Source organism: Cydia pomonella, chromosome 5 (assembly GCF_033807575.1).
Source record: "Cydia pomonella isolate Wapato2018A chromosome 5, ilCydPomo1, whole genome shotgun sequence".
Classification (NCBI taxonomy): Eukaryota; Metazoa; Arthropoda; class Insecta; order Lepidoptera; family Tortricidae; genus Cydia; species Cydia pomonella.
Genome location: NC_084707.1, coordinates 26,124,083 through 26,151,238, shown reverse-complemented (window position 1 = coordinate 26,151,238; position 27,156 = coordinate 26,124,083). Strand labels below are relative to the sequence as shown.

The following is a 27,156-nucleotide window of genomic DNA, read 5'->3' as shown; positions in this document are numbered from 1 at the left end:
TGGTAACAGTCTCCATTAATTTACTGGGTGATGAAAATGTCTGGAATTAATGAAAATAATTCGATCCAATATCCAATCCAGCACTGGTTTCGGTCACTAAACTGGAATCAAAAAGTAGTATAATATATAGGACTACAGGAATGCTACTGGAACAGATGTGAACTGGGCATAAGTGCCACCATTTTTTAAATTTGGTATAACCTGAGCAGCGGCTTGATCCTCTAGTCTAATCAATAACTGACGCATTGAATGATGATCCCCGTATGACACTTCGCCCAAGTCATTTTTGGATAGGCTTAATTAAAAAAAATATTGAAGAAATGTGTTTTTACTGTTTATATATGACGACCAGTCTGGCCTAGTGGGTAGTGACCCTGCCTATGAAGCCGATGGTCCTGGGTTCAAATCCTGGTAAGGGCATTTATTCGTGTGATGAGCATGGATTTTTGTTCCCGAGTCATGGGTGTTTTCTATGTATTTAAGTATTTATAAATATTTATATATATTATATATATCGTTGTCTAAGTACCCTCAATACAAGCCTTATTGAGCTTACTGTGGGACTTAGTCAATTTGTGTAATAATGTCCTATAATATCCTATAATAATATTACTCTGTTGTACTGTTATATTTTTTTTTATAAATGAATCTTTCAAAAACATTTTACATGACAGCACACTGAACTGTCATAGGGATCATCACTGTATGCGCCAGGTATAGTCGAAAGTAAGTGATTGTGAAAGTGTAACAGTTAAGTTTAGCTCATTACTAGGTATGAGGTAAGGAGAACAATCTATGTGTATGAAAAGTGTCCATCAAAATAACTTAAATAGGTGGCGCCAAAATACACGGCGAACAAATTTTTAACTATGATAAAAAAAAAACAAATCACTGACAGCGCACTTTACTCCGTTTTAATGACTAAGTTCATGTCATGTCCTTGTGCTACCCTAGCGCCAACGGAGAGATTTCGAACTATTATTTACAGCTGCCAGCTGGCCACTTTAGCAAGAGTTCTCCCATGAGAGATTGTTGTCCTTACCTCTACCCTCCATACTCATTATATTATTTCTTATGTTTAATTGCTCTGCTCTGTCTGACATATGAAAGACATTTCAGAGCTTTATCATAATAGTGTTTTTTTTTTGTTTTAGGTAAGTTAAAGTACATATTTCAAATATGTCCTTCTTACTCTGATTCGTGATGGATCGAAGAAATGAGGTGCCGCGACGCGGGTACACTGCAAATGTATGTTGTACATGAAATATAATACATATAATATTTTCATCACCAAAAGGAGTATTAACAAGGTATTTATTGCATGCCTTTTAAATCCTTATTTTACTATAGCCTCTAATATGACAGAGACAGTGCATCGGAACTGGGGAGACGAGACGGCATATTAGGGTGGATTTGCAGTATTGAAAATTTCGACCATGAACTTAAGATCGTCTTCAGTGTTCTATGTAGTAATTTACTTGTCAGAAAGTTATACTCATACTCATTCTTTATTCGTAATAGGTGATTACATGTCAACTTACATAACTAGTACAAATAACATAAAAAAAAGGAATTAAAATTACAACATATTAATTAAAATACATTAGCTACTTGCGTAGGTATTATTATCAGGTAGTATTTTCATCAATATTTCGCAGTCAGAAATTCTTCTATATTATAGAACGACCGCTCAACAAGCCAATATATTTTTACATGTTACTTGTTTTAGTGAAGCAAGAATTGCGGAAAACTATCCTGTGCTATTCGATATAGGTTTCTGTTTACTTGTTTAATGACTTCGTTAGTTGTGTACTATATAGACTAGTGCTATGTATTTAAGTATTTATATATTATATATATCGTTGTCTAAGTACCCTCAACACAAGCCTTATTGAGCTTACTGTGGGACTTAGTCAATTTGTGTAATAATGTCCTATAATATTTATTACTATTATTTATTTATATGGTGTGGTTAGTATGCTCTATAATATGCAAATTTTACTGTTATTAATTACCTTTTATATGAATTACTTCTTACGTCACAGTTAGCAATGTTAGCATGCCGCATGCTCTAAATCGTAGCCCTACATCTTCGTACATCCTGTGTCTCGGTAAACTTTTATCTCCTCTAATATTATTCACGCCCGTTGAACGATATATTTACTTTTTACTTCTGTCTCGTGAATACAAAACGTCTCATCTCCATACAATTTTAAACTGATGTACAACATTTAGGTATGAGATGGAAGTTTTCTTCTACGCTAATAAACGGCCCAACTGTGCTATATTATATTTAATATAATAACCCTGCTGGATTGTTACAAGCGTGTATTTGGTTTTGAGTGGTCGGTCCAATAACGTCGTTTTCTCTGTCAATTCTGTTTTTCATTTAGGAGGAAAATTCAGGGCTTTTTAGTTTTACCTCAATGTACCTCAATGTTACATACAATATTGTCCTTTTATTACGAGTAGTAGGTACTCATACAATACAAATACCATAGATCTGACAGAACTACTATGATAGAGAAGAAAAGGCATAAATACATTCAATATAAATAAATAAATATTTGAGGACAATCTTACATATTAGATCGACCCATCCCAAACTAAGCGAAGCTTGTACTATGGATCCTAGGTGACACGTATACATACTTAAACACAAAGAAAATACCCATGACCCAGAAACAAATATTCATGCTCATCACACAAATAAACTTTACGAGGATTTGAAACCTAGGCACTTCATAGGCACGGTAACTACCCGCTAGGCCAGACGTCTTCAATTAATACAAGAACAGCAGTAATCAGAAACAGATGATAATATTATAAACCTGATTACTGAAAGTTAGTTTTAGAATAAATAAACATCACCCAATAATGTAACATTAGTGTTCGATGCTATTGATAATTTAATGTTGCGTTTGATTCATCTGGCGGGTTTATTTTGATTTTATTGGCAATAAGCTTACACAAACAACGCCATTAAACAACAACAGCTATGCCACCCAAAGTGGCGGTATCATTTGTGCCACATGCCACATGCCACATATAGTTATCAAGTAAAACATAGTGTATGTGGTCGCCGCAGCCGCACAGATACTTATAATGTCGATTGCGGTGACCGGTGACCGTATTTATTTAGTAGGTATTATAATTACACAATTAATATTGTTAATGAATAAATAACTAAACTAAACAATAAGCCGTATTATTGCATTTTATGGAAACTAAAAAGTCTGTGTCCGACACAAATCAATCATCAGTTAACATTATTCAAATTCTCACAAGAAAATCGGCTGCGAAAGAAAATGTCACCGGTTCTTTTTAAAGAGTTTAAAGATATAAAAGCACATTTTATCTATATGAAAATTCTTTTTTTAATACCACGTTGGTGGCAAACGTACAGTCCGCCTGATGGTAAGCTGCCACTATGGCACTATGTTTATGGACGCTTGCAACTCCCTTTAAAAACCATCATAGTGTTGTGTTCCTGCCGGTGAGTAAGGTTGCCAGAGCTCAACGAGGGGCGGGAGGGGGTTAGGATCAGGCAACGCGCATGTAACTCCTCTGAAGTTGCAGGCGTACATAGGCTACGGATACTGCTTACCATCAGGCGGGCCGTATGCTTGTTTGCCACCGACGTAGTATTAAAAAAAACCTGTACACTTATTATTTTGAAGAAACCCATACTGTAGCCCCTCGGGAAACCTCGGCAGGGAGCGTCGCGGATGGAAATTCATATATTACATACGTATTAAGTACGTACGTAGTGCATATGTTAATTCTCCAAGAGCTGTAGCCAAATATTAATACGTATTTGTAAAAAAACAATGCAAGAAAATACCCCAAATACTTTCCACGAAAAATACGTTAGTAACGAGACTGTAATGTGACGCCGTGTGCAATGTTTCTTGGCAGATACCTCTTATTTTGAATTACCGTCCAAATGACTCGAGTAAGTGCTCTCGAATTAGAAAAGTAGTAATAACAATGTTAGTATTTTGCAAATGATGTTATTCTAGTCGTTATTGCGCTATTTATCAGGAGAATAGTGCGCCGCCATCTTGGAAAATATTGTGAATTTACTCTGGCACACCCACTTTGTCAATAGCAAAAGGCGGCAAAATTAAAAATGTAGACGTGTAGGTTGACTACCCATAGAAAATTTAAACTTCGCGCCTTTTTCTACTGACAAAGTGGATGTGTATGAGTATATTACGTTCAGTGCATGACGACTAGTTTATAATGTAAATAATTCAAACTTATTAGCTTTTGTTCTAAACTTTTTACTATTTTTTAGCGTGCTGGTGGAAGACATCGTAAGGAAACGTGCATAGCCTACACATAATTTACATATGCGAAATGCGAAAAAAGTGTGTGTGTGTGTGTGTGTGTGTGTATGGTCCCTGATTCGTATTTAAATAGCGTGTGGACTATAGTATAGGTAGCTAAAACCACAATAATAGTAGGGGACCCGTATCACGACTGTGTGCTCATGACAAACACCTTCAAGAAAAGAGCGAACTGAAAGGTCGACAACGCACTTGCTAGCTCTCTGGTATTGCAGGTGTCCATGGGCGACAGATCCAGATCTAATAACTAAAGCTCAAATTGGCCTTTAAGTCATGGTTGAGATACTTATACGTATAAAGATAGATAGGTACCGTAAAAATCCTACCGTATGAGAGTTCTCTGTTTCAATTAGTTTAACAGCGTGAAGTAGGCATGTGTTAATCCGAGTGCCTACGTGCCGAGCCGCGAGTTGGCCAGCTTAGTCGAAACATTCGCTGCTGTCACCAAAACGTAGTCGGAAAATATCTAATTTTACTAGTTACCTAACAAGTCCACTGACTATGAAATTTCTGCACTGAAAGAAATGTTTGCATAACTGTAACAAAATTTTGGTTACTGTTTACACAAAAATTGGGACTTGCGAACTATGTGTTATATGTTACAAAACCGTGTTTGGCTATCAGTGTTCAGGTACTGGGTATACACTACAAAATAAGTTTGTAAATTTATGCAAAGTTTATTTTCTTATAACCGTAGTTTAGTTATTTAGTAAAGTTACAAAACCAGTTCGGCTATCTATTTTTTTCAGTGTGGTGTACTCAAAAGGTATTGTTTTAGATATAATGATTCGCAAGTCACATGATCTTCCATTTTCAAAAATAGGCACAGAACAAAATTGCAGAGTGCTAATCGTATAGTTTTGCTCACTTTACGTAGTTAGTCTTGACTACGTTCTAAAAGGCAATTATAAATTTGCATACCTATGTGTAGCAGGCACTGTAGGCAGAGACTAATTTGACTGCTCTTTTTATCGTTTAGGGCGAGATTTTTCCGGGCCCATGATATATTTTTCGGTCCTTTTACATCGAGCGAGCCATCGTGTAACCATTGCCACACTTGGCACTTCTAGCGACACCATAAGGGTGCCTTTCGACCAGAGATGCGCTATGCTGTGCTATGCTATGTTTTCATACATTTGAAACGTAGCTGTAGCTGGAGCTGCGTACATAGCAAGCGTGACACATCTCTGGTCGAAAGGCACCCTAAATCGAAAGTACTATGTTTATGTTGACAGGATATACTTGACCTTTGACTCTGGAAGTAGAAGTAAAAATAAAAAGAAACGCCGCTTAGATTTTAATGACTCAAAGTGCTTGGTAGGAGGCAATGTCGATCACGATTTTTTATCCAATATATTACCATGAAATTGTGTTATTTGTTATTATGTTATTAGTAAGTTCTGATACTATATTTATTTATTTAATCGTATGGCTAGTTATTTGTCAAGGTCGCTTGACAGTATTAGTGAAACGTTAACTATTAATTAGGTACTATAATTTTACATCTATCTCCTTCACCCATCGGGCTGCATTTTCATCAGGGAGGAGCAAGTCCAGAGTATCTCCAGGGTATTTTCTCTTTGGGCAGTCGTAGATGATATGGTGCATTGATTGCACTGGCTCTCCGCAATCACACATTGGTGACTCTCTCCAGCCACACTTGAATATGTACTCTCCGCAAAGTCCATGTCCAGTTCTAAGCCTGTTCAGCTGGAACCACTCTCGTCTGGGGGCCGAGAAGCCGAATGGCTTTTGCGTGGGGTCATAGTTGGATGCAGTGGCCTGATAATATATTGAAGGACTTTATGAAACATCAAATATTTTTTTCTAATTTCGAATGCGTGCGTGATTAAGAATGATCGCAGCAGTGTAACGCAATCTCGCGACTCTCTTGAGACTGCTCGTAATTAGAGAACTGATTTACTGCTTCTATATTTACTGCGGCGTTATTATTAAGTACCTACATGTGTAGTATCATGGAAAATTTTAAACATTTCGATTTTTCAATAAAAAAGTATAGAAACAGTACCACTAGTGTAAATTTTATCGACATCATAACGTGACGAACGCGTTTGCGTTAAGTCTCATTTTGTATAGGATTTTCAGTTTCCAAAACGTCCCGCTTGGCGCGCTCTTTCTAAATCCAATACAAAATGAGACTAAACGCAAACGCGTACGTCACGTTTCAAAATCGAATTTATTTACACTAGGGGTACTGAAATAGATGTCGTAAACTAAGGAAAAAGTGACCAAGTCCACTGGTGGCGGAGGCCGGGATCCGAAATCGGAGGTGTTGCACTATACTACTGATTCTAAAATGTAGAATCAGTAGGTAGTATAGTATGAGTATGAAAATTACCTAGTAGTAGATGTTGGTCACTCTGGTCTCTATACATGTTTTATTGTTTCAAATTGCAAATGACACATTTTTTAAATACCTAAACTTAAATATGATTATAATTCTTCTTCTTTGTCCAGCCCATTTCCCAGTTCAGCTGGGGTCGGGCCTCCTCGTACGTCGGCGCCAGGACAGTCTATCCTGGGTTGTCCGCGTGGTCAAGTTTTGTGTCCTCATCTCTCTTTCGACATAGGACCACCAGGTTGCTGGTCTTCTGCCTCTTCCTTTGGGGTTGCTTGGGATGTTCATAGCCTTCCTCACTGTGTAGTTTTCGTCCCTTCGCAAAACGTGACCATACCACCTCATTCTACTCTCTTTGAGTTTTTCGGTAATAGCCGCTACCTTGAACGAGCCGCGTACATATTCATTGCGAACCTTATCGAGCCGCGTGACACCGCCAGCCCACCTAAGCATTTTCATTTCCGCCACGTGGAGTTTTTGTTCATGCACTTTCTTAGCGGTCCAGCATTCTGCTCCATACATCATTGCAGGTCTAACGGCGGTCTTATATATTTTTCCTTTTGTCTTTATTGGCATTTTGGGGTCGCACAGAACGCCGGACAAAGATCTCCACTTTAGCCATGCTGAATTCACTCGATGGGTGACATCATTGTCTACGTTTGCGTTTGCCGTCACAACTGAGCCGAGGTATTTGAAGTGCGATGCTTTCGGCAATACCTTATCTTCTATGAGTATGTCACAGTTGGTATCTTCCGTTCCTTCATAGTCACACTCCATATATTACTCAGTCTTCGTTCTACTGATGCGCAAACCGTGACGCTCGATCTCTTTAAGCCACTTGTTTAGAGATTCCTGCAGTTCAGAGGCGCGTTTGGTGATCAGCACAATATCATCTGCATATAGTATGCACCACGGAGTTGGCGCCTGGATACTGCGTGTTATGTAGTCCATTGACAGATTGAAGAGCAGCGGGCTAAGTGCTGACCCTTGATGTACGCCTACTCAAACCTGAAATGGGCCACTCAATCCAGCTGGGCTTTTGATTTGTGTGAAGATCCTATTATACATATCCTGAACTAAAGTGATATACGCTTCAGGGGTACCTTGAGCGCGTAGGGACTGCCAGACCAACTTTCTGGGAACTCGGTCAAACGCTTTCTCGAGATCGATAAAAAGGAGGTACAAGTTTTCTTGATTACAGCGATGTTTCTCCATAAGTATCCGAATAGTTTGGATGGCTTCTTTAAATATGATTATAATTATGTTAGAATAGGTTTGGTGTGGATTGGCATATTAATTACCGAGAAAATGATTATGGGGTGACGGACGGGTAAGAATAATAAAGTCAAATATTGACTTAACTGAATGTAGGCCAATTAAATGAGATCCAAAAATAGTGTTTTAATTAATTAACTCACCGCAAGCTAGAAATCGTTTTTATCCGAACCCACCATCAATTACAATGACTTTACCAGCAAGGTTTGGTGGATCAGATACTAGTAAAAAGGCGCATTTCGGTACCCCTAGTGTAAATTTGATCGACATCATAACGTGACGAACGCGTTTGCGTTAAGTCTCATTTTGTATAGGATTTTGAGTTTCCAAAACGTCCCGCTTGGCGCGCTCTTTCTAAATCCAATACAAAATGAAACTAAACGCAAACGCATACGTCACGTTTCAAAATCGAATTTATTTACACTAGGGGTACAGATTGAAAAATAATTATAGGTACTAAAAAAAAGAAGTTTAAAGTGGCGGTCATTTTTTACAAATTTAATGTTGACTACGAATTCATATTAAGGTACTTTTCGGATTCTTAGATATCAATTTTCATCGTGATTAGAACAAATTCGACAGACAATTACTATCTTACAAGCAAAAAACTGAAAGAGAGTAAAAATATGCACACCTCCTGGGATGAATCACACTCGGATTACACTTACTTATCTAAGACCAAAGAAGGTATCACAACAATTTCCAGCTTGATGGGAAATAATTCTTCGGAAAAAACTCATTTGTTTGGCCTAGTACCTAAGCATTAATATTATGGATAATATTTTGCCTTTTTAACGAGCAAAAAGGCTTATAGAACATTGAATTTTTATACCTTAAAGCAATAGACAGCATATCACTAAGTTTGCAACAAATTGGCAGTGAGCAAATTTGGCATATCGCATGCGATAGGAGCTCCATTCTTGACGTAGCACTCGACATAAGAACTTAATGTGGTCGGACTCTAGTACATAGTTATGAGAACTAAAAACAAAAGACGGACCCATTACGGTCGAAGGTACCCATCTAACAAATAAATATTTATTCGACAAAGTTAGCCCAACAGTCACATCACATTGGTCTCACCGGCGCACCGCGTATAAAATCTCGCAGCAACCAAAAGGGATAACATTGAATCTAAATCCGCGTACATATGACAGTCGCGATTAAATGTACGTGTGAATAACACACTTAAAATAACAAGTGAGCATAGATCAAAGATGGCGGCATGTCCGGCGCCGGCGCTGTGACAAACGCGATTATACGAAAAGTATTAATAGTACGTGCGCAATGCGGATTACATTACTGGGAATTATTTTGAAGATGACTATTTGTACGCAGACGTAATTTATGATTTTTATTTTATTTCGTTTGCCAGCGGTTCTTTCATGTGGGTTTCATGTGGATAGATGCGACCGAATAACTAATATGAAATTCAAAGCTGGCATGAATGGTTCAGATACCTACGTAGAAGAATAAAAGTTGTCTCTTTTAAGCCTTTGGATTCTAATTTCTAAAAAAAAACATATAAAACAAAAGTAATAATACCTAAATATTTGTATGACCCAGCATGTCTTATTTGTGTTTGATAAAACTGATTGCACTCCTAAAGGTTAGTTAAAGCTAAAAAATGTCCTGTAAATATTTTGCTTGAAATTGCACCTTATGAAATAAAAACTATCGCGAAAACCTCGTTGTTTTTCATAAACACGCGAATCAGGCAACCTGCCAATATTTCGCCTTCATGACTGTTTTCTTAAAGCAGTTCATTTGGTTTTATTATATTGTACTTACTTACTAATAATAATGATTATTTCGTGAGTTTATCGTTTTATCGTTTGCCATGCCAACGATAATATTGCGGAGTACAAAAAAATACCTATTTAATACAAACCTGGCTGACTGATTTGTACCATATGCTTAAAATGTCTTGGTGGAAGCGATCTTGTTACATTATAGCAACATTATTTAGGTAGTTACGACGACGCGCTCCACTTCCCTAGCGTTTGTTTGTGTTGTCTTGCACGTGGTGCTTGCCGCAAGTAGCTTCAGGGGGCGTAGCCAAGGTGACAATTGTACAACGACAAACGCGAAACGAAAAGTAAAAATGTAGCGGGATGACAGATGCTACGAAATGTCATGTGACTATTTCTATACTTTATTTGTGTTACGACTGTCGTTTTCTATGGACGCTTGTCATTTTGGCCACGGCTCCGCTGTACTCACTGTCGTAGATAATGCCGATAATTGTACATTGTAACGCGAAACATTGCAACGGAATGTTAAGCACAAGTCAGTCTCCAATCTTATTGCTGTGGTATTTGTTAGTGCGGTATTTGTGGAGTACCCTGCGATTGGCATCTATTTCGGGACTCTAGTATGGTGCAATAGGTATTTTGCAATAGGTGCACTTTTGTCATACAAGTCTAGTATCCAGAGAGTAGGTATGGTATTTGGTGAGTTTGGTGCATTTTGTCATCCAATTTATAAAAATATCTATGGATCTCAGAAGCCTTATATAACCAGATTACCCTCAGTATTTGCTACCGTGCCATAAAAATAAAATGCAAATGTAATTTATAGACTCCTATTCCTTACCAATTATAACCCAACTTTTACAACATGTTTTTGCGATATTCCAGTTCGGTATCTATCACAAGTAATCAAGCATATAGCAAAATGGCGATTGCAGCCTCGATCCATGCGAATAAGGAGCAATTAAAAAGTGAACGGTACATATGGAATATACCCAGACGTAGCGTATGGGTTGAGAGCTAGATGATAATTATGGTAGACACGACAGAGCTACGACCTTTTTTTTTTTAATACTACGTCGGTGGCAAACATGCATACGGCCCGCCTGATGGTAAGCAGTCTCCGTAGCCTATGTACGCCTGCAACTCCAGAGGAGTTACATGCGCGTTGCCGACCCTAAACCCGCCCCCCCCTCGTTGAGCTCTGGCAACCTTACTCACTGGCAGGAACACAATACTATGAGTAGGGTCTAGTGTTATTTGGCTGCTGTTTGACCTATTTCGTATTTTAGAATATCATTTCGCCCATCATCTATCAAACTCGTTGGAAGATACAATTAAAAATCATTATACTTCGCCTGTGTATTATGTCCTAATAATCGCTGTGGGGCTAAATTTTGACGCCAATTTTCATATTTGTAGAAGTAAAAAGTACTTTGTTTTTTACTTACAGTTCGAATACAAAACCCAAGGTGCCGCCTGAGAAAGTGGGAGGGTGTGTCCTATATTTAGGTATATCTTGAGCGAAAACTCGAGAGGCAATCGGGATTACGTTTCGCTTTTTAATGCCACGTGTTTCAACTATGTATATTAAAATAACGCATTTTACGCAGACTATTAAGAGTTGTTTGGTTGGCAAAATATATATGCCGACTTGCGTTTATGTGGCTTCATCCATCCTAGACCATCACTCAAAATCCATCTTTCTCTCAAAACCCTCATCTATCATTCATTGTATCATCTAAATTTTTAATACAGGTACCTACACGAATTTACCACGTACTCATGCAGTATGGCTGTCGATTCGCCGCGGCCGTCACTGCCTCCGCCAACATCGCAATCCGCCAAATAAAAACCAATCACACCCGTATTCAAAACACAAATTAATAGCACATACACTATAATTTTCTGTGTGCCGATTCTAAACGTTTATCGCATCGAAACTTTAACGTGATCGCGACATCTTGTCGTCATAAATTTTTTGAAGTAAATAGTCATTGTTTAGTTGATGTGAAATTAAAACTTTACCTATAATACATCAGGGGACACATTAAATCAACGGATTATAATACATTCTACCACCAAAATGGATGCCACTCAGCATATGCTGACGACTAAGACACTTAGCGCTGGTTTTCAGGGCAGCCAAGGAGAAAAACAGTCTCTTTGCTAAAAACTAATATAAGCTTTATAGTTTTTAACCATTTTTTGGATATGATCTTCAATGTTAACACCTCTTTCTTACCAGGCTGACAGTTCAAAAATGACAATGGAATGTCAGTCTTACTCATCGAAAATAGAACACATGTTTGAAGTGCTTCATGTGGGAAATATTATATATCCCTTAGCCTGGTAAAGGGTTAATCAAGTCATAAGCTGATAAGAAACAGTTGTCCGAACGTTTCGGTTGCAGCTTCTTTACAGTTTTAGATTCCGAATATTCCCATCGAATCGTAACTGGTCGAATAAATAATTTGATTTCTATAATCATGAATTGCTTGCAACGAGTGCTAGCTTTAGTTTTATGATCCTCGTGCGTTGACCTTTTTAACCTGCGATTTGCTAATGCCGGAACGTCGTATCTTCATATAAGTCAAGTAACTTAAATCCTTTTATTCTGAGTGAGGTCGTGTGGGTGGATTATTATTTTAATTGTTTCCTATAACGTTGTATGTTGATTGAATCTTGGTTATCGCGTATGTAATACAAGTTTATAATTACTGAACATCTAGTTTTTTGGTCGGTCAGGTTTTTTTGGGTTAATTTTTAAAGTTATGAATAGTGTGTATCATTGCTTAATTATTATTCCGTATTCGATATCTGAGAAACATTATGGTACAATATTTAAGAAATATCAAGAAACATTTATAAAAAACTGACAACATGATTGGTACACTCAAGTCTAACTTCATTAGTGATAATTTTTCCATACAAATTACAAACTTTTTCTGAAATTTTTACGCAGGATTTTTCGCCTAAGCTGCAGTTGTCCTTATCGCACTCATTTTAGGAGCCACCTCCGTCAGCGCGACGGAGATATTTATCCTTAAATTCTCAAATCTGAGAAGGGGTAGAGCTGACATTTCCTCAACTCAACCTCTTATCTGTGTAGGATAAGCATACCGGCCGAGTTTTAGTCCTTTTAGTAATGAAGACAGGTTATAATAAAAATTAACATAATATACCTTATCTACATACGCAACAACAACTCTACCTACAACTCGAAAAACAGTGCGTCAATCGGAGTAGAAATATTTCAATTTCAGTTTCAATTATTTATTTAATTCGAATCCATAATAGATCCATAATTGTTAGTAGTTACAAACAAATCTTAAAATTAATTAAGGTTAGTGACATACAAAATAATAATAATAAACCTAATAATATATCTACAAGCACAAAAAAATAAATATAAAAAATAAATATAACTAGGCAATCTAGATGCACCACTTCTCAGCATCTGTGGCTGCCACATGCAGTCCATTCCAGTGCATGAGCAGTGGTGCATCTATCTTACCTGCCAACGTTTTCAAATATACACATAAATAAATAAATAAATAAATAAATATTATAGGACATTATTACACAAATTGACTAAGTCCCACAGTAATATAAATAAATAAGTAATAAAAAATCACGGGTGAAAAACACTTACGTTTCGTATGTCCACGTCTATTTCCCTTCCCACTGCATTCCCATACCACATCCCATGGCTATTTCCATCTTCAATAGCACACACACACGTACACATACGCGGTATTTTTATTACACACCCGTTTTATTTTAATTTGACAAAATGGAAGGGCCATCGGCGCGTAACATGACACTACTGGGCTTAAATATAACTTTTACGTACACTACTGGTTCTTTTACAAATGAATAGTTTCAAAGGCAAACTAAAGAAGCAGTCGTTGGAAAAGTCGGTGGAAATGAGTGTCCCTTTAATGAGAGTTCATTGACTTTTCGAGTGCATTTTCGGAGCGACGAAATGAGCTTCCGTATTCGTTAGGTTTTAACTTTATGCGTAGTTTTCGTTTTTATGTACGGGTTTAGAGAGATATGTTGGAGATAATGGTCGTTATTAGAGAAGTCTTAGAGCAGCTTAAGGTCTGAGTTATTAAAAACATAATTATAAATAGTTTTTAAAGATGTTTCAATATTATCATGACCACACATATTGGTTCAAATACGCGAGCATTAATGAATTCATTGTAACGTTTTTTGACACTCGAGATCAGTTTGACGCGTTCATTTTATAAAGCTATTAGACTTTAGAGTATAGCCAATCAAAAATTACGATAGATTATTTTTAGATGTCCGAGTTTCGAATATGTTATTTTGTTGGTTTTTTTGTTAGCATTAGGAACAGTTATTCGTACAACAAGGGAACTACGTTAGTTTTTACTGGGAGTCATAATTTTAAGTCCTATAAAAGCGGAATATTCTGTAAATAAAGGAAAGCTAAGCGCAGCGATTACTCTTAAGCTTAGAGGAATATGATTTTGATGACTGTCTTCGAGCAGCAAATATGCTTAGAGTACTTATTAAATCTGCTGAGTTGGAAAACAATTTTCTTTACGAAAAACCTTATCCGCCAGCCTATCTAGTCTCTGATATTGGAATATACAAGTACAAATTTGTGGCATTTATTATGCTTATCTTACATTTTGATGCAAAAAAAATCGTGCATTGAACTGAATAATTCATCCCCTTATCGGGTCACATAATAATTCTTTCAACCCTCTTATTGTTGGGTATATGATAACATATCGTGTATACAGATAGGAAATCATGAAATATTAGATTATCTATCTTTGCATCGATCATACCTACAATTCAAATTTTCGCGTAGGTATACCAACGAAAATATTTTCGATTGAAATATATGGACTATAACAATTTTGGAAAAAGTAGCAGACATAGCATTTCTTTAATACCTACTCTCATCTTCTATTTAGTTCTCATCATTTATTTATTTAGTTTTTTTTTCTTAGGAAAACTTGCAGCTAGAGTAACAAAACAGGTTGCGAAATAGAAACAGTAAGCCAATTACAGTTTCCACAGGTAGAAACTGCGTAAAGTACATGACGTGCGAAATTACAAAATTAATAATACCTACTATGTTTATAATTATGTTATTAAATATTTTACTTAGTGCTATATTTAAGTGGTGACACTAATTCCTTCCGTCGCTGATAGCCTTGAGTTACTCTCACTTTCGTATGAGTATGACATTAATGGTAAACACGCCTTCCATCCACCCAACTAGCGAGTCTCTGAAGGTGTTGGTCAAAACTCTTGGCTATGAGACCATTCGCTGAAACGATTATCCGGACTATGATCGTCGTATCATTAGTGTCAGCGTGGTTTTATTTTACCTATCAACTATAAACGTACTGAAAAGATCAGCTTCTCCTATCTTCGATATTAAAACTAACTATATAAAGATAACGTTACTGAACACTAATATTCACTAATACAATAAACAATATACGCACCCCCAGCCATAAAACAAGCGTCTTCAGACTACCACGCCGTTCGTTTATTGCCCGCGCTCGCGCTCAAAGCGATTTTTAGAGAACCATAGTATCCAGATCCTTGATATACTACTAACTACTAACTACTAAAACAGCAATTTTAGTGTTGCATTCTTGGTGATTTTTCACCAATTCAGCGCTTATGACGTCTTTTTGCCTCTACAAAGCATTTCCGCTACATACCGGGAAATCCACATTATCGGCTCCAACTTAACTCTACGACCGTAGCTCAGCGATGAATCTGTTAATGGATGATTTTTCGCGAGTTCCATGATGCCTGCATTATTCTCATATTTTTCAATCAAAAAATTCCATTTCCAAAATGAAAGTTTCCTTTGTTTCCTGTGAATTTTTACTGAAATTTCCGACAAAATTTTCGAAACTTTCCGCAAGTTGTACATGCATTAGTGATCCTCTAAGTGTAATTAAATCTCCATGCATGTTCGTAAAGATTAGCAACGCGTATTGTATCTCATTTGAAGCTGGAAGCATAGCATTCGCTTAGCCGTGAGCGGAGATCAGGACCGCATGCTTGTTTTCTACCAGCATGGCATAAAAAAAATCGACACTCCCCACGCTCAAGGCAATGGGAATGGCAACGGAGAACCGTAAACCTTAGGTGTTTGCCATCGATGTAATCGTCGACGCATAAATCCAACACCTGTCTGTCCGCCCGACAGGTAAACACAGCACGCATCCATTGAACGGTGACTTACGATACCTAAAACTTTCACAAACACAACACAGGCAGTGGAAATCGCGCGCTGCGCGAAAACAGTTGAAAATCGCTAACGTTCACGCTTGGTACCGGTTATGGATTGTGTGAAGCTAAATGTCTTATTTTTGGTTAAAAAAACATGCCGTTTACGTTGTTTTGTAGGAGAAAGATAGTTCTGTGAATAATTGCAGGCCATCACTGGTAACTTGTAGACGGGGAATCGATAGAGCACTTGCGTTGGAACATTAGTGAGGGTAGTTTTGCGTGCTTGCTGTCAGTATTGTGGGGCTAGTAACGTAGGTAATAGCTGTTTTACTGCCTCTAATGTATGTTTTCTGAGTATGTGAATTATTTTAGGAGTGGTTTTAGATAGACGACTTAATATTTTGTATTTTACCGCGAAACACTTGAGAGATAATATAACATAAAGGTTTTTTTAAGTATTTCACTGCTTAATAATAGTTGTTATATATGTTATTTGAAATTTCAAAGACAAATAGTCCTCGTGCTGAAATTGATTGTGTTAAATTTTAAAGTATTTAAAATAGACACCCACATAGACACCTTTACCCCTAGTATACATTTATTTGACAGCGAAACGTGACGTACGCGTTTGCGTTAAATCTCATTTTGTATGGGATTTCGAAACAGCGCGCCAAGCGGGACGTTTCGGAAACTCAAAATCCCATACGCGTACGTCACGTTTCGCTGTCGAATAAATGTACACTAGGGGTACTTACCTACATTTTTGGTAGTTAACTTATTCCTAAACAACTTACTGTAAGTACTCAATGTAAGTAAAGTAATAGTCATGAACATAAATATATCTTTCAATTCACGAATGAGTCTATAAAGAGTGAGTTAATATTTTTGTAGTAACATTTATACAGTTGAACAACTGTATTTATAAATCTTACCCATATTTCATATTGCATTTCATATTACAAAATAACTATGAAAGTATAATTTTATAGGATGATTTAAGTATACTTTCCTTTCCGTTATTGACAAACTGTATCCCCGAAAAAACACTGAAATCATAGCATGTCATGTAACCCACTCGTACTACGGGCATTAAGCCGAGCCACCAGATTGGGAAGTGGGTAATTCGCGTCAAGACACTCGCTATTAGGGCGCGGGGACGTCGGCGCCTCGCGTGCGCCCTTAATTGCTTGCTAGTGCCATGTTTTACGCATTATATGGCTTAAGTGAGCACTTTGAACGAGCGAGTTCACTCGCATGCCTACTTGCTTGCCTGTGAGACTTGCTAACTTCTTTAGCGTCTCTTGTGTGCCCGTTGATTGCTTGCTAGTGCCATGTTTCAAGCATTGTATAGCTTAAGCAAGCACTTTGAGCGAGTGAATCTTCTCGTCAGTTTACTTGACTGTCTACTTACTCTACGCAAATTGACAGCTTTTGTAAAGCGTAACGCCTCACGTTAGCTCTTAATTGCTCGTCAGTGCCATTTCTTACGCAATATACGGTCCGAGCAAACATTAAACAACGGACAACTTACTTAACAGTCCACTAGAAGTTTACTTGCCAACTGTGTAAAATAAACTAGCGCCATGTTTCTTTTGCCTCTTGGTCAAGGCCGTTGCATCTGGTAGAGCGGTCATGTGAATGCTACTGGATTGAAGCTTAAAAAGTCCTCCAAATAGACATTTCTTTATGCGGTCGTTGCTACTTTAAGCGAAGCTCGAAGAGCTTTAGTATTTAGTAGACAATCAACGGGAGCATTTAAAGTGTGTCTAAGCTAACTTTGTACTGAATTGAACAGAACAAAGTAAGGGAGTGTCAATACAAACGTCATATTTTCATAGAAATATGACATTAATGATGAAATTTCTGCATTTACATTCCATTACAAACGGTATGCAGAGCCTGGTTCGACTCTAGTAAATGCAATTAAGTACTAACGTGGATAATTCCAGTAACTCTATCCCAGTAACTGTCCCCTCCAAAGGCAGCAGGTAACTGCGTGAGCCTCGGGGCAAGTTTGGCACGCAGGATTGTGTGAAGCAGATACTGCGACTGCCCGATTGAATGATAGGGCAATTAACTTCCTGACGTACTAGTTTCATGGCTCTGGGGGGTCCGTGGGGGTTGTAAATTTTGAAAATAACGTGGTTGAACGATTTAGTATACTTTGCAAGTGATTTCACGCGTTCTAACCACTTTTACGCTGATATTTTTTATGATAACTTCTTTTCTTTTCAGGTAGTGTGTGATATACTTTAGCTTAGGAGTTTTTTCATTATGATTTTTGATACATGACATGAATGTTGGATATTCTGTGAACAGTCTAAACATGTGTTCATGACTGTTCTAGAGATTTCGAGGTTGGTCTTAATCCGATTATGCTATAAATTGTACATACAGATGCAAATCCCAATGAAAACTATAACGGTAATCACCTCTGGCTGAAGTGGCACTCGAAGTCACATCTTTAAATAAATAAATAAAAAAATATTATAGGACATTATTACACAAATTGACTAAGTCCCACAGTAAGCTCAATAAGGCTTGTGTTGAGGGTACTTAGACAACGATATATATAATACATATATAAATATTTATAAATACATAGAAAACACCCATGACTCAGGAACAAATATCCATGCTCATCACATGAATAAATGCCCTTACCAGGATTTGAACCCGGGACCATCGGCTTCATAGGCAGGGTCACTACCCACTAGGCCAAACCGGTCGTCATCTTTGGATTGCCGTTCTAACCCATGTAAAGATGTGGGTTAGCCAGACTTGATCATTGTTAATTTTTTCATTGCGATTGGCATCGGCATATACAATTTATAGATTTTAATATAATAGGTATAATAATTATACATGTAATTCTGATACCATTTTACATGTAACTTTAATGCATTTTGAACAGTGACAACAACTGTCTAATCATCATAATGCGTGTCCAAATGAGGCCCATAATTTTGCGGGGTGCGTGTTAGGGATGGTCCTTTTGACAGTTAGTAGCTGAAGAATGCCTCTTATTTTACTACAGAATGCCATATTATTATGACGTCTATTTGGCCTGTTATGTAGGACTGAAACTTACAGTTGTGGGATGGCTTGGTAAAACAACTATCCTACTAAATAAGTTGCAAACATAAATAATTATTAATACCAAGTATCTATTAGGCCCATAAGAAACTACCCAGACACCGTCACGATTCTCATTATTGGCATGGAAATATTAAAAAAACTGTTTAAAATTGTATACTGAACTTGTTTCATGTTATTCATGTTGATTGTGCTTATTTTTTGTTTCGTTTCACTATTAGAGCCTTATCACACTGGTGACTTGCAGACGAGTTGAAAGCGAGGCGAGCGCGCAGCGAATTCACCGCGAGCGCTCATCGATTTCGCCGCAAGCACGTAACAATTTTGCCGCCAGTGCGTAACAATTTCGGTGCGACTGCGAGCGACAACGAGTTCAACACTCACACACGTTTCCTGCGAGTAGGTACGCGGCGAATTCGTTGCGCGCAGACTTAAGACGCGGCGCTGAAATATAAAAAAATACTGCTTTGCTTCCGCCGTCGCTTGAAACAAGACTCAATCCCACTCAAATATCACAAACAAATTTGACACAATCCTATCATCTAATCAATGAACTAACCATAAACATCACATCTTACTCATCGTATAACATGGCAAGGTTCCAACTGGAGTTTTCGTGTGTTTGTACAAACAGCATTAGTAGACTTTATATCGTTTTAATAAGGTTCACGATTGGTGAACCGTATCGAGGATGGTACTGAGTGTCGCTTGCGCAATAACAACTATTTCGAGCTTAATATAAAAGTTACATTAAAATAGACCGACTACAATAAACAGTAATAGTGTCGCGTGGCAAGCGTAGGATTTTTCCAGACAGGACGGGTCGGGTCTTACTTTACTGCTCTTTTTCCATGTTTCAGTGTCATCTAATTTGATTGTAATTTGGAATTTATTATTATTGTGCGTGCGTTCAATGATTGCATTTAAACAATCCCCTGCATAAACAAAATAAAAACATTACAAGTCATTGTATACAGCCGACGTTAAAGGTACGTTTACATTTTTCGCCTTATTACAAAGTAGTAAGGTGCATAAGTATGAACATAATACAGTGGAATTTCGATAATCCGACACATCGAAGGTCCGGTGGGTCCAGTAATCCGGCACTAAAAGAGAGGTCCAAGTGATAAAAGATAAAGGTAAAAATTAATTTATTCAAGTAGGATCTCTTGGATCTCTTTTGCATCGTCAACATCTTAAAATGCATAATTATAAAAAAAAATACAAGAGAATGTCTAAAAATCTATGTTCAAGTTTACTAATGACGACCAGTTTAGCCTAGAGGGTAGTGACCCTGCCTGGTCCCGGGTTCAAATCCTGGTAAGGGCATTTATTCGTGTGATGAGCATGGATATTTGTTCCTGAGTCATGGGTGTTTTCTATGTATTTAAGTATTTATAAATATTTATATAGGTATTATATATATCGTTGTCTAAGTACCCTCAACACAAGCCTTATTCAGATTATTGTGGGACTTAGTCAATTTGTGTAATAATGTCCTATAATAAAAAATAATAAAAAATACTATGATCTCTACGCTTACACAATGAGGGAAAGGTTGATTGTTTCTGATAAATATACCTACCTACGATAAATATTAGTCAACGAGTGACTGAATACGTACGATTTACTGTTTTTCTTACAAATCCAAAAATTATGGAGCACGATAATGATTCATTTCATAGATTTATATATCAGTAAAAAAAGGTTTTTTGTCAAAAATTTCATTTTTAACGCAAGCTTTTAGCGCTGGCCCTGACTGAGAACAGTACAGAATTTTTTTTCTTTCTAGACAATTCTAACAAGCCCAACGCAACCCAAACACAATAGGGTTGTTGACACTTGTTGAATTTTATAACTTAATGTACTTAATTAAATAGTTAGAAAATGATATAGGTACCATATAAACGTAAACGTGTTGCCTCCCTGATGCACAGGATATGGAACAGCACCAACAGCATCCTGAAAGCCATTGCCGAGAGATGGGACAATCCTATCTTATTTTTCTGGGTGAGAAAACACATGCTGTCGAGTTTTATAACCCGGAAAATATTGTTATAGGATTATTTATAATAAATAATAAATATTATAGGACATTATTACACAAATTGACTAAGTCCCACAGTAAGCTCAATAAGGCTTGTGTTGAGGGTACTTAGACAACGATATATATAATATATAAATATTTATAAATACTTAAATACATAGAAAACACCCATGACTCAGGAACAAATATCCATGCTCATCATACGAATAAATGCCCTTACCAGGATTTGAACCCGGGACCATCGGCTTCATAGGCAGGGTCACTACCCACGAGGCCAGACCGGTCGTCAAATTTATGTTTTATTAATTTAAATTTATTAATTTATTGATAGTCATCATCGTTTACTAACCATTTTTCTACATGTGTAACTACTAACAAAAATATGGATTTGAAAAAGTCTGAGTATAAAATAAATTCATTCATTCATATATAAAATTTTGAATATAAATTCTTAATTATGGGATGAATGGCGAGGCTGAAGATTGTTGGACCGAGAGGATCGCCTTGTTGACAACCTACGGAAGATGCCGAGAGATTAGTTTGGTATAACAATTTTTATTTATACTACGTCGGTGGCGAACAAGCATACGACCCGCCTGATGGTAAGCAGTCTCCGTAGCCTATGCACGCCTGCAACTCCAGAGGAGTTACATGCGCGTTGCCGACCCTAAACCCGCCCCCCCATCCTCGTTGAGCTCTAGATTTAGAAGGAGAACTATAACACTGTCAAAGAAAATTATAGATAGCCGGAATTTTATCTTTGATTTGGGTCAACAAGACCCTTGAACTTCTACTGAATTGAACGCATTGGAGACATCCACCTTCAATACTCCTCCTGCATGATGCTCGACGTTGCGCAAAATTTGCACGTTAAATTACAAACTTTCAAAAACAACAACGCTTATCTGTGGCATGCTGCTTTATGCTATGATTCACAGTCACAGAAACAGTAGGTACAAAATTAAAACTTGACATCGGTTTCCAGATTTTTCACACAAAAGGGTTGAAATTGATGCCGACGCCAAAGTGTTAATAACTGGTGACGAGCTGTGATTGAACTCGTTGAACTTACAAGCAACTTTGAGAGTGTCGCAGGGGGTGAACGAACCGTCTATTTCAGACGTTGTTAATGTTGTTATATACTGTACAGGTTTGGTCTACGAATGTAACTTCATCGCATTAATGAAATTTGTTTTTTTTATTGTTTCACGTTAAGTAAAAAACATCTTTTAATATGGTTTGTTTTCAAAAATAATAGTTACCGAGATTATTGAAATTTCGAACACCGTTATTTCCATATGCTCCTTAAAATATAATTAAACTATAATTTCATTAAATTACAAATTACAGATTTAATTTTAGGTAGTATACATTTCATTACATTACACTAGTACACTGTAGTACACTATTTCTCTGCTATTTTCAGAAAGTCGACTAACTCATACCAGTAGCGCCATCTATGATCAATCTGATAAACTATACAAAATTTCTAATTTCAGCGCTACCTAGCGGCACATATCAGAAGCATTTTGCTGTCGAGTTGGTTCATTCTTGACGCACCGCACTCAGTTGGTTTCGTTAGGCTGCAGTGTAGCTGACATCTAGCAGATGGCGTTAGTAGTATCATGTAAACTCTGCTTACATTTTACATTACTAACTGGCTTGTTTATTTATTCCCTGGCCGGTTTCGGATGCGGAACCTTTTACTTTTATTTTATTGATATACCAAATGTACGCAGGATAAATATATAAAAGTGAGCTGTTAAATACCTAGCGAATCTAAAAGTCTCTTACCAGTTTTCATGTCATTTTCTATTATAATTCAATTAAGCCTTGATTCCCCAAACTTGCCCAAACGTAGGCAAACTTTCCTCCTCAAGACCACTTTCAATAAAATAAATATGAAATATTACAACAATTTAGTATTTCGTAATTTCATTAATTAATTAGGATACAAATACATATGTTGTATATATTGTAAGTATGTTTTTTAACCCTTTACCAGGCTGACAGTTCAAAAATGACAATGGAATGTCAGTCTTACTCATCGAAAATAGAACACATGTTTGAAGTGCTTCATGTGGGAAATATATATCCCTTAGCCTGGTAAAAGGTTAAATACTACGTTGAATCCCTTGGTTGTTATGTTTTCTGATATCATTGATGACAGTAGGAAATGAATTATTTTCCATCGTGAGAACCAATCTGACCAATGAATATAGGTACCCTTCAGCGATCAGTTCCCAGATTACTACCGGCTTTCTGCATGCAATCCAGCAACAATATCACCGCACTCACGCTGTTTCTTACTCCTAAGAGATAAAATCGAAATTTGTATGACTTGGGATACCGTATAACTTTGTCCTGCCTTGCATATGCTTTAGCTCTTACCAGATCACATTAAGGTGCATATTCGCTTGTTTAACATTTTATTTACCGTGTTTGCAGTGATGAGTGTCGCCAACAGTTCCGGATAGTGTGACATTGATCTGTCATTTTGTCGTTCACAAAGTTTACGTCCACTTCGTCGATAACCAGTATAAATCTGTCATAATACTTACCTTCAAATCTAGGGGTTAAAATATACTGGACAAATAGTTCATGTTTTGTAAATAGCCGTGGTCTGGACAGTGTCCTATTAGCTCAAGACGTATGGACACATGTCTTTGCGAGATTTAGATGTTTTTCAGGAATTCAGTGTCAAGAGTCAAGTCCACGGGCGACGCGGAGTGTGGGCAGTTTGCAGTGTAGTAGCAATTGGTCAGGTTTATTTTTCAGAATTATGCTAACTTTGAGTCATGATAATGAGTATTTCTCAAATTAGTAGAAAGAGGTAAATTTCGAAATTCTAAGCTGTAGGTACAGAGTTTCGAACTACCCTCAGTCGCATAAGCATTTCTGTATGGTACTCTCCATTGATTAATTGTATTGTGTAAGTGGCCAGTTAACTGTTAAATACTTTACTGACAACTTACAGAATAACACACTACACTATGCTACTGAAAAACTCGCGAACCATTGAGCACATCCAGAGCTGTTATTACGCATATCAAAGCTTAGTAACAATAGCTTACGCATTCGCCTCAGGAAAACTATTATGAATAATTATATTCATACTTTTTAAAGATTACGAAATTGAAAACATTTTTCTTCTGCATTGGGGCCCATGCATACTGGTGGAAGCAATCTGACCTTATTCCCATTTATTACCCAGCACTCGCCTCTGTAAAACCAGGTAAAATATACCCGTGAGATCCGTAAAACCATTCGTCATCGTAGTTAACTCCTGTCTTGGTTACGCCTAGAACTGATTGAGAACTGGGAATACGCCAAAGGTCATTCCAATGGCTAGCTTTTACAGTTAACCAGACCGAACCAGTATAATAACGCTCTTTGATTACGCATATTTGCCACGGAACTCAAGGCTGCAAATAAATTGGTTTTTAGACAGTAAGACGGGAATGCCAGGAAGCTATCGCAAGCGTCAAAATTCTAAGATCACCCTACATCTCTCTGTCTATTGACGCAAGAGTGTTAGAGATGAAGATAGTTTGTTAGTCGAATGTTTGTTCGTGGTAGTCCCCCAGATCGTACGGGAAGCCGCCGCGCTGCGCGTGAGTCAGTATTTTTAGCGCGCAGCTCCGCGCCGTCGCCCCAAAACACTAATATAATGCATAATTAGTGATCTAAAGTGTAACATGTGCTTATGACAATGGACAGGATAAGGCGGCAGCGCCTTTACAAGCTGGGGAGGAGACGGGTGAGTGCAGTTTTGTATATATTTTACATAAGGTTTGGGCGTTTTGGCTAAAACACCGTCTCATGACAGATTTCCTCAGTTGACAGCTAGAACTCAATCGCAAGATTGTCATTTGTCTTAGCAACTATGAAGGTATTCAGTATTGAATAGATATTGAAAATGTTGTTAAGACTGCTAAACAACGATTTAAATGTGATCAAGATCGTTGAACTTTCGTGTTAGACTTGTTTTTAGTATTGGTACCTTCAGTGATTACCTGTAGATAAGATTTTAGGTTACAGAGCTATGTAAGGGATAGATTTCTTTGATCAGATGATCGCGTTCTCATTGACATTTGCCATGCTTAGGGTATTTTAGTGGCATTACATTTTCATGAAATTATGTATCTGGTAATGATTTTAACTCTGTCTACATTTTACAGTCAAATGGTTTTAACAATTATTTTGATTTCTCTGGTTGCATTAATAATACAGTTTTGATAAGATGTCAGATTTAAAAGGCTGTTTGGAATAGATACAAATAAAACAATTATATTGTGTTAGCGTAAATGTTGGGGAATTATTAATAATGATATGCGGCACTATCTGTACAGCATTATTCCATGTTTTGATATAAAAAATAATATACCTACCTATTTATTATTATTGTGGTTTGTGGGCCTTTGAATGCCACGTCGACCAGGTATTGGTCTATTGTGACAGCCCTTTAAAGTTCATTACTGATGCCCGTTGAATCCAGGAAATTCCAGATTCTTTGGGCCGTAATGTTCTGTACCTCATAGGGTTGCAATACCTACCTATGAATTATGTTGTATTAACGTATAAATTAACAGTGTCTAGGACGAAAGTTGACAGACTGAAGTATGGTTGTTAGCCTTGTAGCTGGCCCGCAACGGCTTATCCTGTGTCTATTGTTAACTAAAATCGCGCGTGACACTACCTGTAAAAAAAGGGTCGTATAATTATAATTGGCACCTGAGCGTGGGCTAGTCCAACGCTCATAAAACCAGTGTAGGTGCGCTCTCCGATAACGCGCCTTTGTTCCGCATATCGAGGAAACATTTTAGATTGGTTCGATAACGTTCGACTCGCCGGCACTCAGTAACCGTATAGGGACCACACAAGAAATCACATATTATTTTTCCATTTGTTCATTTTGAATCTTATTTCAGTTAACATAGGAGTTCTAATTAAATAACCGCTTAAAGTTACCCGGCCCTTTTTTTGCAGGTATGTGGCACGCGCGGTTTTAGTTAACAGTAGACAAAGGATAAGCCGTTGGGGCCAGCTACAAAACTAACAACTATTACCAGAAGTTACAAAATACAATTAGTCAATATCAAATATGGAATCAATTAAACTAATGAGACCCATTTCCATTCGCCTCAATTAGTTACTTAATAATTCATTTTGTAAGGAGTTTAAAGACAAACCCACAATAAAATGATGTGCTTGTATGTACTTACAGGTAAATCACTTTTAGCTTATGAACAGTCATAGGAATCCGCGGGGCAAAATTGTTTGACAAGTAGGGAGTTCCTGTATCGATAAACTCGACTATCGATACTAGTTCTATATACTAGTGATCACACAAGGGTTTGCTTGTAAAAATATGTTTTTTTAAGAGTAAAAAAATAATTCAATATACTCTTCTTTGTTTTTAAGAAGAGAATGGGGACTAGGTTAATTTGGAGAAGCCTTCCACTATCGTCTTAAATCGAATTAGGATTTTAAGAGTGAATGTTCCTGGGGACCTAGCCAAGATGCCAATCGTTTGCACTACGACAACGAATTGCTTTTTGTCTATGATAGATCACTCTTACATATTAGTGCGATAGAGACAGCGTTTCGTTGTCGTAGCGCAAATGATTGGCATCTTGGCTAGGCCCCCTGGTTTCTGTTTCATGAATCGCTTGCATATCCAGCGACCGGAACAACGCCCAGCGTGTCCGGAAGTGACGTGCACGCAATGTCGCCTGAAAACAGTCAAAATTCCATGGAAACCGTTAAACATTCCCGCCTACACGCTGTTTGGTGAATTAGTAATGGCGTGACGTGTTTGGGCATTTCACTTTTATGTTTGGGTTAACTTACCTTTGATAGGTAGAGAAATTATTTATTTAATCTTTATTGCACAATATATGAAGTTACAAACGGCGGACTTAATGCCTTAAGGCATTTTCTACCAGTCAACCAATGGGTTAAACCAGAAAGATTAAGTAGGTTCAGTGACTTTTGAAGTAAATGAATTTTAACCACGACTATATATGAATATAA

At 37.3% G+C, this 27,156-nt stretch overlaps 1 protein-coding gene across 16 annotated transcripts in view; it reads left to right on the top strand.

The window, feature by feature from the left end:
• The window catches only part of LOC133518170 (voltage-dependent L-type calcium channel subunit beta-2), a 202,063-nt gene that overhangs the window by 105,349 nt on the left and 69,558 nt on the right, over positions 1-27,156 (top strand). Inside the window, exon 1 of one of the 16 annotated variants that reach the window (XM_061851800.1) lies at positions 24,723-24,880. The exons of the other annotated variants lie outside the window; for them this stretch is intronic. Coding sequence (XP_061707784.1) covers positions 24,827-24,880 — 54 coding nt within the window. The 5' untranslated portion in view covers positions 24,723-24,826. Of the gene's footprint in view, positions 1-24,722; positions 24,881-27,156 lie in introns of those variants that run through there. 16 annotated transcript variants of the gene reach the window in all.